The sequence below is a fragment of the Pogona vitticeps genome, chromosome 2, assembly GCF_051106095.1.
Source record: "Pogona vitticeps strain Pit_001003342236 chromosome 2, PviZW2.1, whole genome shotgun sequence".
NCBI lineage: Eukaryota > Metazoa > Chordata > Lepidosauria > Squamata > Agamidae > Pogona > Pogona vitticeps.
This window is the reverse complement of record NC_135784.1, coordinates 252,483,690-252,499,047: the sequence shown is the minus strand read 5'-3', so window position 1 is coordinate 252,499,047 and position 15,358 is coordinate 252,483,690. Positions and strand designations below refer to the sequence as shown.

The 15,358-nt window shown below is 38.4% G+C and overlaps 1 protein-coding gene across 16 annotated transcripts in view; it reads left to right on the top strand.

Annotated features, from left to right (window-relative positions):
* Positions 1-15,358, top strand: part of SNCAIP (synuclein alpha interacting protein) — a 150,393-nt gene that overhangs the window by 101,363 nt on the left and 33,672 nt on the right. For 8 of the 16 annotated variants that reach the window (XM_078386229.1, XM_020803621.3, XM_020803619.3 and 5 more), the window contains 2 exons: positions 2,776-3,620; positions 8,464-8,643. In XM_078386229.1, coding sequence (XP_078242355.1) covers positions 2,776-3,620; positions 8,464-8,643 — 1,025 coding nt within the window. The remainder of the gene's footprint in view (positions 1-2,775; positions 3,621-8,463; positions 8,644-15,358) is intronic. The other 8 variants (XM_020803623.3, XM_078386235.1, XM_078386232.1 and 5 more) reach the window with 2 other exon arrangements.

The window sequence follows — 15,358 nt, the reverse complement described above, 5'->3', positions numbered from 1 at the left end:
CACTGACGCCCAGGATGTCAATGTTGATTATTGCCATCTCCTGTTTGACCACATCCAGCTTCCCAAGGTTCATAGATCTTACATTCCATGTTCCTATGCAGTGTTTTTCTTTGCAGCATCGGACTTTCCTTAGCTGTGGAGCTACTTGTACTTGTCCTTCGCTCTTCCTCAGTAGCATATTGGATGTCCGACCTAAGGGGCTCATCTTCCAGCGTCATATCTTTTAGCCTTTTGTTTCTGTTCATGGGGTTTTCTTGGCAAAGATACTGGAGTGGCTTGCCAGTTCCTGCTCCAGGTGAATCGCATTTAATCAGAACTCTCCACTATGACCTTTCCATCTTGGGTGTCCCTGCACAGCATAGTCCATAGCTTCTCAGTTACTCAAGCCCCTTCGCCATGACAAGGCAGCAATCCGTGAAGGGGGTAGCGATCCTACCTACACCTAAAAAACAGGAACCCAAAAAGGTGCAGGTAAGAATGCTCTGGGGACAGGTTGGTTCACACTGGCACTTACGTTGTGTGGTCACCAGGAAAAGAAGTGAGCCAGCCTGTCCCCAGAGCAGACCAAACAGTGGGATAAATGCCTATGTAGTTGCACCCTTATCATTCTTAGAACTGCTAAATCAATGAGATAAGCTAATCATAACTAATCAGTTTCATTGGTTCTAACAGTTCTGCTACAAGCAAGACTAAGGTGGGATCCAGTTTCCCCATATTGTAAACTAAACCTCCCTTAGTGTCTGAGTTGATCAGTACTATATTTTAATTGCTATGGCATAGATAAATCAGTACCAAAACACTGCAATTTATCATCAAATTGCTAACTGGAAAAAGGAAGAAAGGGGGTGTTCTTCTTTGCCTTCAAGAAATATTTAATTTTGCATCTTTAGGTAAGGCAGGCTATCTCATTTATTTAGGTCTGCCACATTTTTTATTTTATTTTTAATTCTAGAAAATGAAAAAAATCTCCTTTTTTTTCTTTTTTCCCCCTTTTTTTCTTTTTAGAAAAAGCAAATAATCCTTTAGGTGCAAGGAAGGCGATGACTAACAAAATGTTGATGCCCATGTCACTGTCTAGACCCCTCTGTCAAAAAAAGTGTTTTCCTGACACTTGGACAGAATTATTTTTTGGTAGAAAGCCTTTAGAGGTTGCAGGCAGAATGAAACAGCTGGGAAACATGTGGTATCCATTTTCCTCTACAGCTTGGAAAAAAATTCACATGTAAATAAAACCAACATAAAAGTGTCGCCCTTTGAACCCAGAATCATATACAATATATAAATAAATCTATGCAGTGACTTTATTTTGTGTTGCACACTTTTTAAGTTGTATCTTGTTGTTGGAATAGTACATACAGTAATTCTAAGAGTAATAGCTTTCCAAATGTTTCCTAAAATATCCAGGTAATAAGTCAAATCTTTTTTCTATGCTTTTCAAAATGTAGTGTTTTTTAAATAATGTGATAACAGTGTTAGTACAGCTGTTTCATGAAGTTTTTTTTTTAAAAAGAAACCTCTATACTTGAGTGCAAGATAGATACAGCTACACTAATATACACGATAAAATAAAGTATGCACTAATCCTGCCTGTTAAATGTAATCTCAGATTTTTTAAAAAAACCTGCCTGTCAATTATTCCCTATTAAATAAAGTGAGCTTTTGACAAGATCTGTAAATTCCTATGATAGCAATAATCCATCAGAATACTATGGGACATGTTAGCTTCAGGGACAAATAAACCAAGATACCAAGTCAATGCCTCCTGACTTTGGGGAGCAAAAAGGTATTAATCATTTCCTCCCATGTCATTATTCTGATTTACATAGTGCAACTTTCTACTGCTGTTTTCTTTTGGATTTAAGTAATGGAGCAAGAGTTTGCAGGGTTAAAATCCTAGGACTTTTTGAGTAGCAGTGATTATCACATGATCTGTCACTCCTCTCAGGCTTTCCTGTTTTCTCTGACCTTATCTGCTGTCCTCACAGTATATGAGAAGGAAATGCATTTTACCTAGAATAGGCTATTGTTGCAAGCAAAATATTTGATAATGGTTTGGTCTTCAGAAGGTAGTTCAGAATCATTAACCTGATTCTCATTTGTTGATATAGATGGGCCCAGCTACCTATATTTTTGGACTTTCCTTATGAGGTGTTCACTGCCTTGTGAAAACTGCCATTATGAGTGTCTGCATTTCCAAAATTACCATTACACCATTACTAGTGCTACACCATCTACTGCTTCCTTAGGACAAGCAAGATGATGGGGTACAGCTATATAGTCTAAGAAAATTTTACAGAAAAGGAATTTAATATCATTCTCTCCACTACTGTAACAAGTAAATTGAGCTGCCTGTTCAACGTATGTATTTTTAAAACAATGCAAAAGTTAGTGATATTTAAGCTCTTGAATGATTAAGCTAGAATATAAGGTTGTAAACGTCTGCTCACTCTCACAGAATGAAAATTAAAACGTATATTTCATTTGCTATTTATGGCTTTCCAGATTTTGCTTCCTTTGTTATGCAATTTATCATGTTTTGGCTTTCTCATAGAACCATGCCATTAATGTTAGAGCTTAATTTAAAACTTGTTTTACAGTTCACATATTTGTGAAGTGCATAGAGTAGAAGGAAACTGCAAAATATATTTTTTCACATTAAAAAAATACAGTACTTTATGGATAATCATGTTTCCACGATACTTTCTTTTCAAAGCATACAGAATAAGAATGCATTCATAACTGTTGATTCTAAGTTGTGTTTCATGTATTTTCAAGTTTCCAGCACTAAATGGAGTTCAGGAGTTTCAACACTCCTTGGAAATGGGCAAAAACCAGCGGGCATTGCAGACGTGTATAGTAAGTTCCGTCCGGTGAAGAGAGTTTCACCCCTTAAGCACCAACCAGAAAGCTCTGAAAATAATGAAAGTGATGACCAAAAGAACCAAAAGATGGAATACAAGAAAGGCACTGACTCTCCACCAGTAGCTCACAATGGTGATCGACCTCCAGGCAATGGAGAGAGCCTTAAAACTAAGTGTGTTGAACCTGGAGTTCTGCTTGGTGAGCTGGAGCACTATGACCTGGACATGGATGAAATTTTGGATGTGCCTTATATCAAATCAAGCCAGCAGCTTGCTGCTTTTACCAAGGCAGCTCCAGAGAAACGGATTTTGAGTGTGTACTCAACTCTGAATGGTCTTAGTGGCAAGTTATGCCCCGCAGGGAATACGGAGAAGCCACCAACAGGAACGACACAGTTTTGTGTTTTGTCCCCTGTGAAAAGCTCTCAGCTGAGGAAAGCACAGCCTATTGTCCCTGATCAGCATAAGTATTTAGCGGAAGAACTGGAGTTTCCTCAGCCGTTAGTTAAATGTGGTTCGGTCCATGAACCTGAAGCTCAGACCAAGGGCTTTCTCAACAGGACGTTTGCTGACAAAATGGAGAAGCCTCTGTCCCACTGTCAGTTAAGGACCTTTCCACTGCAGGCAGCTGTGACAGAAAACAAACAAGAGGAAACAAACTGCAATAAGAACTCAGGGAGTCCAGAAGAAAGAAATGAAGATGTGAAAAAAAATAAGAGCATCTTAAATATTGTGAAAGAAGGACAGATATCACTACTGGTAAGTTTTATTCATATGGCAGGTAGAATAGGAAGAAAATACTGTAATACATATTGTTTGCGTGTCAGTTTAAGTTATGTGTAAACTTTTTACTTTGCAGCATAACTGAAGGATGTGGCAGATAGTGAGAATATAACACACTGTTGTTTATCATGGCAAAGGCAGCTTATTTCAATATAGCAAAGTCTTCTATAGATGTCAGTCAGTTTAAAACTGCTTTTTCTGAATAGCAGGGGACAACAAAAATAAATTGTCTCCTACTGGAAGATTAACTGAGTTCCTCTTCAAAGGCCAGTAATGGTAACAGAAGGGCTTCTGTTGTATGCTGATTATTATTCAGGACTGTTTACCCCAGCTTATTGCTACAGCTTTCATGAACAAGAGTTCACACAGAAGCCCCAGTTGGCCTCTGACCCACACAAAGCTTTTAGTTAGCTCCAGCTTTGTGGTCAGACCTCATGAAAAGGAGTTTCCAGAGCAACTAGATACAAACCAGCCAGATTGGTGTAGATAAAACAGGCATTATATGCATGCAGTCTTCACCTTGTGCTTGCTTCTTTCTACCAAGCTATTTAATCAAGGCCAGAACATTGACAGATCATAAAATTGAGCAATAAATACAAAATCATCTTTTTTTTTAGTAGACTCTAGTATTTCATTGCACTGTGATGATAAAAACAGTAAGGTATAACAAAAACTAACAAGTTTCCCCCTTTATTTTTTTGGGGGGGCAAATGGGGTTTTAAAAATTGCTTACCTTTTTAACAGCAGCAATGACAACATTATTAGGTGTGACATATAGATGCAATGCTTTGCTTAATCCACTGGGATTACACTCTAGGTGTTTAATGCTTTATAATATTTCTCACTCTGCGGGCAAGTTTACATTTGTACATTCTGCTTCATGGAATATGACCTTGAGGTTGTTGTTGCTTTTATCGTGTTTTTTAAAAATACACTGTGTTATTCAGCAATTGAAGGATACATCAGTACTAGAACTGATAGAGAAAACTAGTGAAAGCTACATAGGAAAAAAACCCATAAAACTAGTAGAAAATAATAGTAAACAATAGATGTACAGCCATATAGCTTTCTTTCATATTTCTTTTTTTTAATGTATCTGATAGGTTGGCACTCAGAAGACAAAGGTTATGCTACGTAACCTTTCATTGTTCTACAGAAATTCTCTTGGGAACATGGGGACTGTCATACTGGAGGAGATCAATATTCATTCATGGCAATATTCTGGGTTTGCTTGCTTGTTTTTTAAAAGATAGCATTAATTTTCAGACCTAATGCTTCAGCAGTCTGGATGAAAATTCAGTTTTTCAGCCCACCAGAGCATTTCAATTATTATCTTTCCTTTGTATGAAATGTTATAGATGGTACAGATGGACATAGACTATTAGTGTCTTATGCTCTAATCATTAGTTCTAATTATTCAATTATGCTCACAAGATAGCAGCAACTGACAGATCTCACTAAATATTTGTACTTTCTTTGCCCTAGAATTTTCTTTTTGAATTGGTTTTACTTCATAAATCAACATCTGAACCTTTTCTATGGCACAGTCAAGTTGAATTTCTTTTTTGAGAAAAGCATTAGCTTCACATTAGCTTAATACTGTATGTTGTTTTTTTAATATAGACACTAGGAAGGATTATACTGTTAAAAATATTAGACCATGCAAAGCATCACTTCGCTAATCCCCTCAAAGATACTGGCTGTATTTTGTTTGTTTATTTATTGATTTTACTTCTGTACTGCCCTATTAGTGTTATCATCACAGTTCACAACCTACAATAAAACCATGGAATAAAAACAATGTGTAACAGATACTATAAAAATATACAATAAAGTACCCAAAAAACCCTATTGTTAGGTAAAATAATGAGCCTATGTTTAAACAGAAATACAAAAATGAAAAGCCATTTGAGCATCTCAGGTGAATACTGTATTCACCACTAGTAGAAGGCAGCTTTCTATAATTTTGACTGAGGCTGTGGTCACACAAGACAAATGTCCCCCATTCTTTCTCATGTTTTCTGCTTTCTGTATAGTCGTGTGTTGTGGTCATGGAGCATATATATTGTGATAGTGGTTCATATGTTTTTTTAACCGTTCTGCTTTTTGAGGGTGAATTAGATGTGGTACGGTCATCTACACCCCTCAAGCAGGACAGATCCCCTTCCTTTTCTTGTGCCTTTCTCAGCCCCCCCATAAAAAATGTGTAGCTACATTGATGAGTCAGCAAAATACCCTTGCTGGCAACATACTGATCTGAGCCATTTCTTCCTATTTCTATGCTTTGTTACCCTCTATGGAGGAGAACCCACAGCGCACTGCAGTGGTGGTCAAAAGACAGTAGGGGAACTGATGCTCCATTTTGATAAAAGTATACCAATGCACCAATATTCCTATTTGAAAATTAATTTTAAAAATTTAAGGGAGTTGATACCAGGTGAGGGAGGTGAGACCGCATGCCATATGCAAAGGAAATTAATTGGTTTTTGAGTACACACTCAGTGGGATGTCAGTTGTAATGTGTGGTGAAATGTGGAAAAAATATAGTAGTAGCTTCCCAGTGGGCTGGATTTGATGTGGAGATAGCATGGGTGGGGGGAGAGATTCGATAATAGCCCTGTGTTGTCTGAACCTTTAAAAAAGTGGGGAGCAAAATTCACAAGGAGTAACTCAGAAACATTTTGCTGGTGTGACCACAGATTTAATTAGCTTCCTAAAAACTGAGAGGGATGGCAGCTTGTGAAACTTGATTGTAAGCTCATTCCACAGGGAAGGGGTCAGGTAGAGATAGCTTGATTCCTAATGTTGGCTTTTCTAGGCTCCCAAGGTGTTAAAATTAACATCAAGAACTGCAAGGAATGGGTGGGATTGATAGCTATTTTGTGGGAGAGGCGTTCTACTAAATATCGAAGTCATAAACCAGTAAGGGCTTTATAGTTATGACATCACCTTGAATTGAGCACAGAAACTAATAGGGAGTTGGTGATGGCATATATATTCGTATCTCCAAGTACCTGTAATCAGTCTGGCCACTGCATTTTGGACCTGCTTATGTTTATATACTGTTTCAAGGGCAGCCCTACATAAAGAGCATTACAAGAGTCTATTTTAGAGATTACCAAAACATGAACTCCTTTTGTTAGATATTTCTTATCCAGATAGGGGTGCAGTGGGCAATCAACAGAAGTTGATAAAAGGCACTCTTGGCCACAGCAGTTATATGTGCCTCTATATAAAGAGCTGGGTCCAAGAGTACCTCCAAGCTGCAAGCCTGATCCTTCAGGGGGAGTGAAACTCCAATGAGGGCAGGTAAATATCCCTTTAAATGGTCTAATGATCCTCCCAACAGTAGGATCTCTGTCTTACCTGGATTCAGTTTACTAGCCCTTTTCCTGTCCATTATTAACATCAGACAGTCCTGAACCTACACAGCATCAGCTGCAGATGAAAAGGAGAGGTAGAGCTGTGTGTCATCCATGTATGGATGACAATAAATTCCGAATTTCCATGTGACTTCTTCCAACAACTTCATATAAATATTTTAAAAAGCATTGAGGAAACTGATGATTTCTGCAGGAGCCTGTAACAGAGGTTCCAAGGGGAATGACAGTGCCTCCTCAAGTTGAACTACCTGGGATCAGCCCTTAAGGAAGGACTGAAACCACAGAAAAATGGAGCCTCCAAGTTCCAAACTCGTTAGCAGTCCCAGAAGGATTCTGTGGACAATGGTATCAAAGGCTGCAAAAAAATCCAGGAGGGCCCGTGGGTTTGCACTTTCCCTGTCTGCCTCCCTCAGGAGATCATCTTGCAGAGTGACCAGTGCCATTTCAGTCCCATGGCACAGCCTGAACCCCAGTTGAAATTGATGTAAGCAATTCATTTCCTCCAAGAATGCCTGCAGCTGATCAGCCACCGCCCTCTCAATCAACTTACCCAGGAAGGGAAGGTTGGCAACAAGTCTATAGTTGTTAAGATCATCCGTAGCTAAAGTACTGTAGGATTATTTGCAATGGGCCTTATAATGCTTTCCTTTTAGGTGGAAAGGTAGAAAACCCTCCTGTAGCAATGCTACAGGTCATTGACTTTCCTGATTTTAAAAGCCATGATGGGCAAGGATCTAGAGAAGAAGCAATCTCTTGTTACCAATTTTGTCTCCTGACAGAGGAGACTATGTGATCAAAGGCTACACTGGTTAATTTTTAAAATTGGATTCATAATGGGGTTGTAATGGAACAGTATCACATGCAACCAGACAACTCCAGTATTGCCTGCTGCAAAGAAAGAATACATAAATAGAGCAGTTAATCATCAATGCTTGAAATATAGCAAGAAGATACATATAGTAAAATAGGTTATCAGCAAAACTGGGATTGGAATTGGAATAATGCACAATTATTAGAGACCCTTAAAATCCTGTCACATGGTTTTATATCTTATATCTTCGGAATTAGTCTGAAGATAGAAGACATAAAACAATATGACATTGCAGCATTGAGGTAGTTTTGTGTCTTATGGTGGATTATATAGGTTCTTCATGAGCTATCTTGGACCAGAGGAAAATGACAATGGTTCTGTTTGTTTATCATCAGTTGTATTGGTTGCAATATTAAGATTTTTTTACTGCTACTCACTAGCAAACAAAAGACTATACATGTAACATTCCTAGAATGGACATTACTGCAGTTCCCCAGCTATGCTGAAAGCAGACCATAATATAATAAAAAAAATGATTTGTTTGCCGACCCATGAAAATTGGCAGCTGCTAAATGGATTTGTCCTGAATTAATCAAGTAACCCTTCCCACATCTCTTTTGCACAGCCTCACCTTGCAGCAGACAATCTGGACAAAATTCATGATGAAAATGGCAACAATCTTTTGCATGTTGCAGCATCACATGGACATGCAGAATGCCTACAGCATCTCACATCTCTGATGGGTGAGGACTGCTTGAATGAGCGGAACAGTGAACGGCTAACTCCTGCTGGCTTAGCGATAAAGGTAACATGAAGATCTATAGTTAGCAACCCCTTTGTCTGAGGTTAGGAATGGAAAATTCCAACCATGCTACAAGGGATGGTGCTTGAGATCACCCTCAGCCCCCAGATGACATCTACAGCCATGGCTGAAAATATTGGCACCCTTGCAATTCTGTCAGAAAATGCAACCCTTCTCTGAGAAAACTGTTGCAGTTGCAAATGTTTTGGTACTCACATGTTCATTTCTTTGGTTTGCATTGGAACAACACACAAAAAAACAGAGAAGAAAAGTCAAATCTGATACAATCCCACACAGAAACCCAAAAATGCACTGGCCCAAATTATTGGCACCCTTGACTTAATATTTGGTAGCACCCCCATTGGAAAAAATAACTGAAATCAATTGCTTCCTGTAACCATGAATGAGTTTCTTACACCTCTCTCCTGGGATTTTGGACCACTCTTCTTTTGCAAACTGCTCCAGGGCCTTCAGATTTGAAGGATGCCTCCTCCCAACTGCTGTTTTGAGATCTCTCCTCCGGTGTTCTATAGGATTCAGATCTGGACTTATTGCTGGCCATTTCAGAACTCTCCAGAGCTTTGTTTGTAACCATTTGTGAGTGCTTTTTGAAGTCTGTTTCGGGTCATTGTCCTGCTGGAAGACTGATGACCTCCGGTGGAGATGCAACTTTCTGACACTGACGTTGCACCCCAAAATTCTTTGGTAATCATCAGATTTTATGATACGAGTCACACAATCAAAGCATCCAGTGGCAGAAGCAGCAAAGCAACCCCAAAACATCTTTGAACCTCTACCATGTTTGACTGTAGGGACTGTGTTCTTTTCTCTCAATGCCTCATTTCTTTTTCTGTAAACAGTGCCATGATGTCCTTTACCAAAAAGCCCTACTTTTGTCTCATCTGTCCACACTATGTTCTCCCAGAAGGATTGTGGTTTTGTCACATAAATTATGGCATACTCCAGTCTTGCTTTTTTTATGCCTTTGTGTCAGCAGTGATGTCCTCCTGGGTCTCCTACCATAGTGTCCCTTTTCATTCAGATGATGATGGATAGCGCGAGCTGACACTATTGTACCCTATGTCTGCAGATCAGCTTGAATTTGTTTGGAAATTAATCTGGGTTCTGTATCCACCATTCGAACAACCCTTTGTTGTAATTGCTCAATAATTTTGCTCTTCCGTCCACGTCCAGGGAGGTTGATGATTTTGATGATATTGTGCACAGTGGACACAGGAACATTAAGATCTCTGGAGATGGATTTGTAGCCTTGAGATTGTCAATGTTTTTCCACATTTTTTTCTGTGAAATCCACAGACAACTCTTTACACTTCATTCTTTTCTCCATGCTCAGTGCCACACACAGCACAATCGTTGAGTCAACTTTTCTCCATCTTAACTGGTTGCAGGTGTGATTACTATATTACCCACACATCTTGCATGCGACAGGTGTGTCTAAATACAAATTGAGGGAGCATCACATGCTTGAAAAGCAATTGTTTCTTATAACTTAGACAGGTTGCCGATAATTTTAGCCATCCAATTTTTGGGTTTCTGTGTGGGATTGTATCAGATTTGACTTTTCTTCTCTGTTTTTTGTGCTGTTCTAATGCAAACCAAAGAAATGAACATGTGAGTACCAAAACATTTGCAACTGTAACAATTTTCTGAGAAAAGGGTTGCATTTTCTGACAGAATTGCAAGGGTGCCAATATTTTTGGCCATGACTGTACAACCTAAGTCTGAACTTGCCTCATACAGGCAGAACTGACACAGACATCTGCCATGATTTTTGGGGACCTTTGCCCCTACCCTACATTCTTATTGCATTATCCATGGGGGTGGGGTGCCCAGGCAGATGAAGTGTAATTTGGAGGCATCTATTGAGCAATTGTGGAATTTTCTCCACAAAAGCTTGTGATTTGCTTGATACTTAATGGTCTAATAAATGTATAACCCTACTCTTACATTTGTGTAATCTTAAAGACCACACTGCCTTTTCCTAATTCTTTCTGGATGATGTTCTGTGGTATCTAAGGCTGAACAAGGCATTAGAAAACACACAGTGGTCTAAGAATCCATCTCTCTTGCAATACATTTCATAAGTAGCATAGGGTGGAGTCACAAAAAGCCTTTCCCACCCATCCCTTTTTTCTTACATTCCTGTGCCACAGATGTTCCATGCATTTTTTTGAAAGAAAGCAGATGAGGAGGATTATTCAGATGACACAGAATGACCACAGGAAAGATTAAATAGCCCTTTACAACCTGTTCCTTCTCCTTTGAAATTGTACTCTCCTTGAACAGCTTTTTAGATAGCAAAAATATGCATTCCAAAGCTAAGTTTTCACTGGACATGTAATCAGGCCCTAAGTAATGCAAGCAAATGGCTCCAAAAAAAGAGAGAGTTTTTAATTCTTGTGTAAGCAAAGTTGCAAGTGAAATACTTTTGAAACCATAATTGCTTAATAGATGCCCCCATTTAGATTACCTTTGTTCCATGGCACTGCCTCATGCCTTAACTTTACTGGCTCAGGTTTAATTCTGGTCTTTGGATAATTTTACAAATATTGATGTCATGCAATCCTCAGAGCAGCAGTGGCTTCTGAAAGTAAATATGCAATCCCTTATTTTAAGAAAAGTTACTCTGTCCACCATACCTACCAAAGATCTCCAAGACATCATCATTTTTTTACATCAACTATCTGTTTTAGGAATATTTTTTATTCTATTTTTGCTTATGTTACCAGAAATGTAATCTCCATAGTTCATATCATCTTTCTGATGGCCTTGGTTTTGCCAGAAAGGTAGATGATGAATCTGGAGTCCTTGCAGCCTCACCAGCCCAATGTTTTTCACTGCTGGTGTAGCATGAGAGTGCAGAATCTTCAGGTGATATTCACCGAGGTAAATAAATAGTATAACTGCAGTCAGAGCAAATCAGTCTCATATGCTAATACTGACTTGTGATTCACCTTTAACAATAATCCACTCACTAGGAAAATTTCACTATGACTCTAAAAGCAAGGTTGTCTTGACAGACTCAGTCTTTCGAAACCTCTACTTTCAAAATCAGTTCCAGTGTTTAATTCAATGCTGTAATATGAGTATATATAAGAAGATGCAGGAGATAAATATATATATGTATGTGACAGGTTTTGATACTCTTAGATGTTTCTTACACAGGCTCTAATAGTTGGCATTCAAATTTGAAATATATTTTCTTTCTTTATTAATCTCTTTATTCATATCAGCGTGTTGCACATTTTAAAATTATGGATGTATATGAAATATAGATAAAATTAAAGCACATTAAAATGTTAAGAAAATGAGGCACTTTTTTTACCAGAAGTTGGCTATTCCAATGGTGTTATCTCAGCCATTTGTTAAATCTTCTTTTGTACACATGGTGGGGCATAAATTGCATCTGCATAAGTGCTGCATTGATTGAATTTCTCTATAGTTACAGAAAATTTGTCCCGTATTTAAGTAGCCCCTTTCTGCTTGATATTCTTTGAGCTTCCTACTTTGCTTAGAAGTCTGTGACTTAAAGTGACTTAAAGATAGACTAGCTAGATTTTTGTCCTGCTGGGAGACATTCTTCAGGATTCATCCATTCAGCAAGGTGTGTTGTTTTTGTTCTCCAGAGGTTTAACATAGCTTCTTCTTGTTTAATATTTAGAGCTTGAAATGTGTGCAGAAAAAAATTTCCTCATTTTTAGCAATCATAAATGGGGTTGGTGCCCAAGAACTGAATGGGTATGGTGCTTTATCACCCTATTTTGTTCATTAATTGCTAACACCTCTTGCCCTGCTTCTGAAGGAGCAATGCCAGACAATTGAAGTAAGGTTACAGGCAGCCAGTAATAATTCTGCATGATTCCTTAAGAGCTATAGTCACTTGTTTGGCATGTGCTAATTTATATCATATGTCACTAGCATATTCTGCATAGAGACAAAGCTGTTCTTATTGTTTATAGGTGTGCACCCCAGCCTGGCTTAGCTCGTTTCCTAAGCATGTAATTTCTGGCGGAAACTGTCTGGTGATTAGTTTTTTTTTTAAGGTCAGGGTTCAATCCAGAGTGATGCCCAGATAGTTTGGATTAGGATTCTTGCCTTCCAGCTAACTCAGAGTTTTCTCTCTTCTTCTCTGTTCTTTAAGTAGAAGATACAGACCTTTCTTTCTAAAGGCTTTGGTTTCTTATATATATAAAAGAAAGATCTTCTAATGAAGATGTTAGTAGGCCTCAATAGTTTCTCCCTCAACTGTGAAGGCAAGATCATCAGCATAGATGAAACTCCTGAAGTATGGGAATATTGTTCAATCGTTTGTATAGATGTTAAAAAAATAATGGTGCCAGGATGCTACCCCGTGGGAGATCATTCCTTTGATTTCTCCAGTAATGTGCCTCTCTTAAAATTCAACAAAGAATCTTTGGCTTTGAAGTAGGATGGCAGCCAATTTTGTTAGTTCATGATCTTTAGTAAGTTGGTAGAGCTTTTCGAACAGCAGTTTAAGGTGGACAGTATCATATTCCATGGTAAGATCAGCAAATACTACTCTAGTGATTTTATGTGTTTCAAAACATGTGGCATAGTAGGGAGATTGACCTGTAGCTTTGGGGAGCTGAAGGTTGTTTGCCTAGTTTCAATATAGTGATTACTTCAATCTTCCACGATATTTTTTGAATTTGTTTGCTCGCCCAGGAGTTACAGAAGTGATGAAGGAGCCATTACTTTGTGCTTTACCCAAAATATTTAATTTGCTTGATTCAAATATCAAATCCCACTGCTTTGCCATTCCTACATCTTCTTATGGCTCCCTCTAGCTCAGCAAATATGAAAGCAGTTGAAAGTTCATTGGATTCACTCTGAATATACCCTTGAAGTTTTTATTTATACTATGCGTTGGTTGGTCTTCCCTGCCAGGAACAGCTGGTGTGTTATTTGACTGGAGGGTTATATTTGCATACAGTGTCTTTTTGTTTCGATTGTTGTTCAGTCTTTTCAGTCCAATCTTTCTGGATACTTCTTGCCATGTCAAGCTCTTGTTATAGAGTCTATCCAGCAAGTTCTTTTTGTTTCGGCAAGAGTCTTCAAATTTCTCCCAGATTTTACTGTATGTTCACTAAAACATTCTTTGAAATATAGCCTAAGTACTGTATTGGGTGTATGTCTCCAGAGTGAGACCTGGGATGTAGTTGGTCTGGCACCCTCTTGGAATGGAAGGTTCAAGAACATACCAAAACAGAAGTTACAGATTGATCATATTTCTCTGGTTGATGAGCAGTCTGAAGCACAGCTGCATCTAGCATTTTTGTAAACCATTCCTATTTGGCTATTTTGAAATTATACCTCCTACAGAATGGTATAGATTGAGGTCAGATGGCTGAGTAGATCTGACATAGAATGTGTCTGTGCTAAAGTATTTTGGATTGGATCGTCTATACTTTTCATGAACTGTTGAGCTGTATTTTTATTTATTTATTTATTGTCATTGTAAGTATGTACACATTATACCCATACAATGAAATTCACAGACACCCAGAGACCAGACACATGCACACACATAAATTTCCCCAAATACTCCCCACCCACTAAAAAATCCCCCAACACTCCCCACCCACTAAAAGTCCCCACTAAAAATACAAACATCTACACCGCAGGCCAAGTAACACAGTCCAACTAACTATTCACTACTGGTGGTCTTTAAGCTCATTATTAAGTGCAATTATAGCTCTGGGATAAAAACTATTCAGAAAACGTGTGGTCTGTTTTTTGTTAGACTCATTAACAAAAAAAACGAGATGTGGATTGTAGCCTTCCTGCCATCTGCCACTGTTGAATGAATTGGGTAGTTTAGAACCATGTATAAGGCAGATTGAGTGGTATTCTTCCTATTTTATAATGGCTTTGCCATTTTCATCATCTTGTTCGTAGCCCCGAATGTTGCTTTGGCTGTTGAAATCTCCAACTAGAAAGTGAGTGTTTTGGTTTTCCATATTAGACAGCTTCTCAAAACAGAATGGTTTAAATTTGAAATGTCTTAGCTATCAAGACCACTGTGGAATATCACATGAAAGCAAACATTTACCTCTTGCAGACACAGTAAGAAACCTGTCAGAAACACATGCTGCAGTCCCATAACACTGACCCAGGAGCGGGAGTAGCTCACAGGGATGTATTTCTGAATAGACACGCATAAAATTGCACTGAAATAATAATTAATGTCATCTGGAAGAAAGTTCAGACTTATAGGAAAATCTGTAATATAAGAAAACATTACATTTTACAGCACTGCTGATCACTTGTTAAATACAGCAGTGTGCACAGGAAGGACAGATATGGTGTTGAACTTCTCTTGGGATGTTCTGCAAATAAAGCAAAATGCTGAGACTACTTCTGCAGAAGCAAGAAACATGCGGTGCAGAAGTCCAATTAAAAAAATTGCAGGTTCTTTGTGCTTTAGATCCCATTTTGGAAACATTTAGAAGCTTGTTTAGATCTGATCAGGGCATACAGTATATTGATTATCACACCTTCCAAAAGCTAAAAAGGCACTGCAAGAAGTACTCTTGGGGATTAATTAGTGAATTAATGCAGCTGAGTACACAGATTTATGGCCTATGTTAATGACAGAGGCAGGAAAGTCACCTTTTTGGACTATTGGGTCAAAAAATGTGGGGGAGGGGTTTCTTCCATCAGCAGACCTTATATC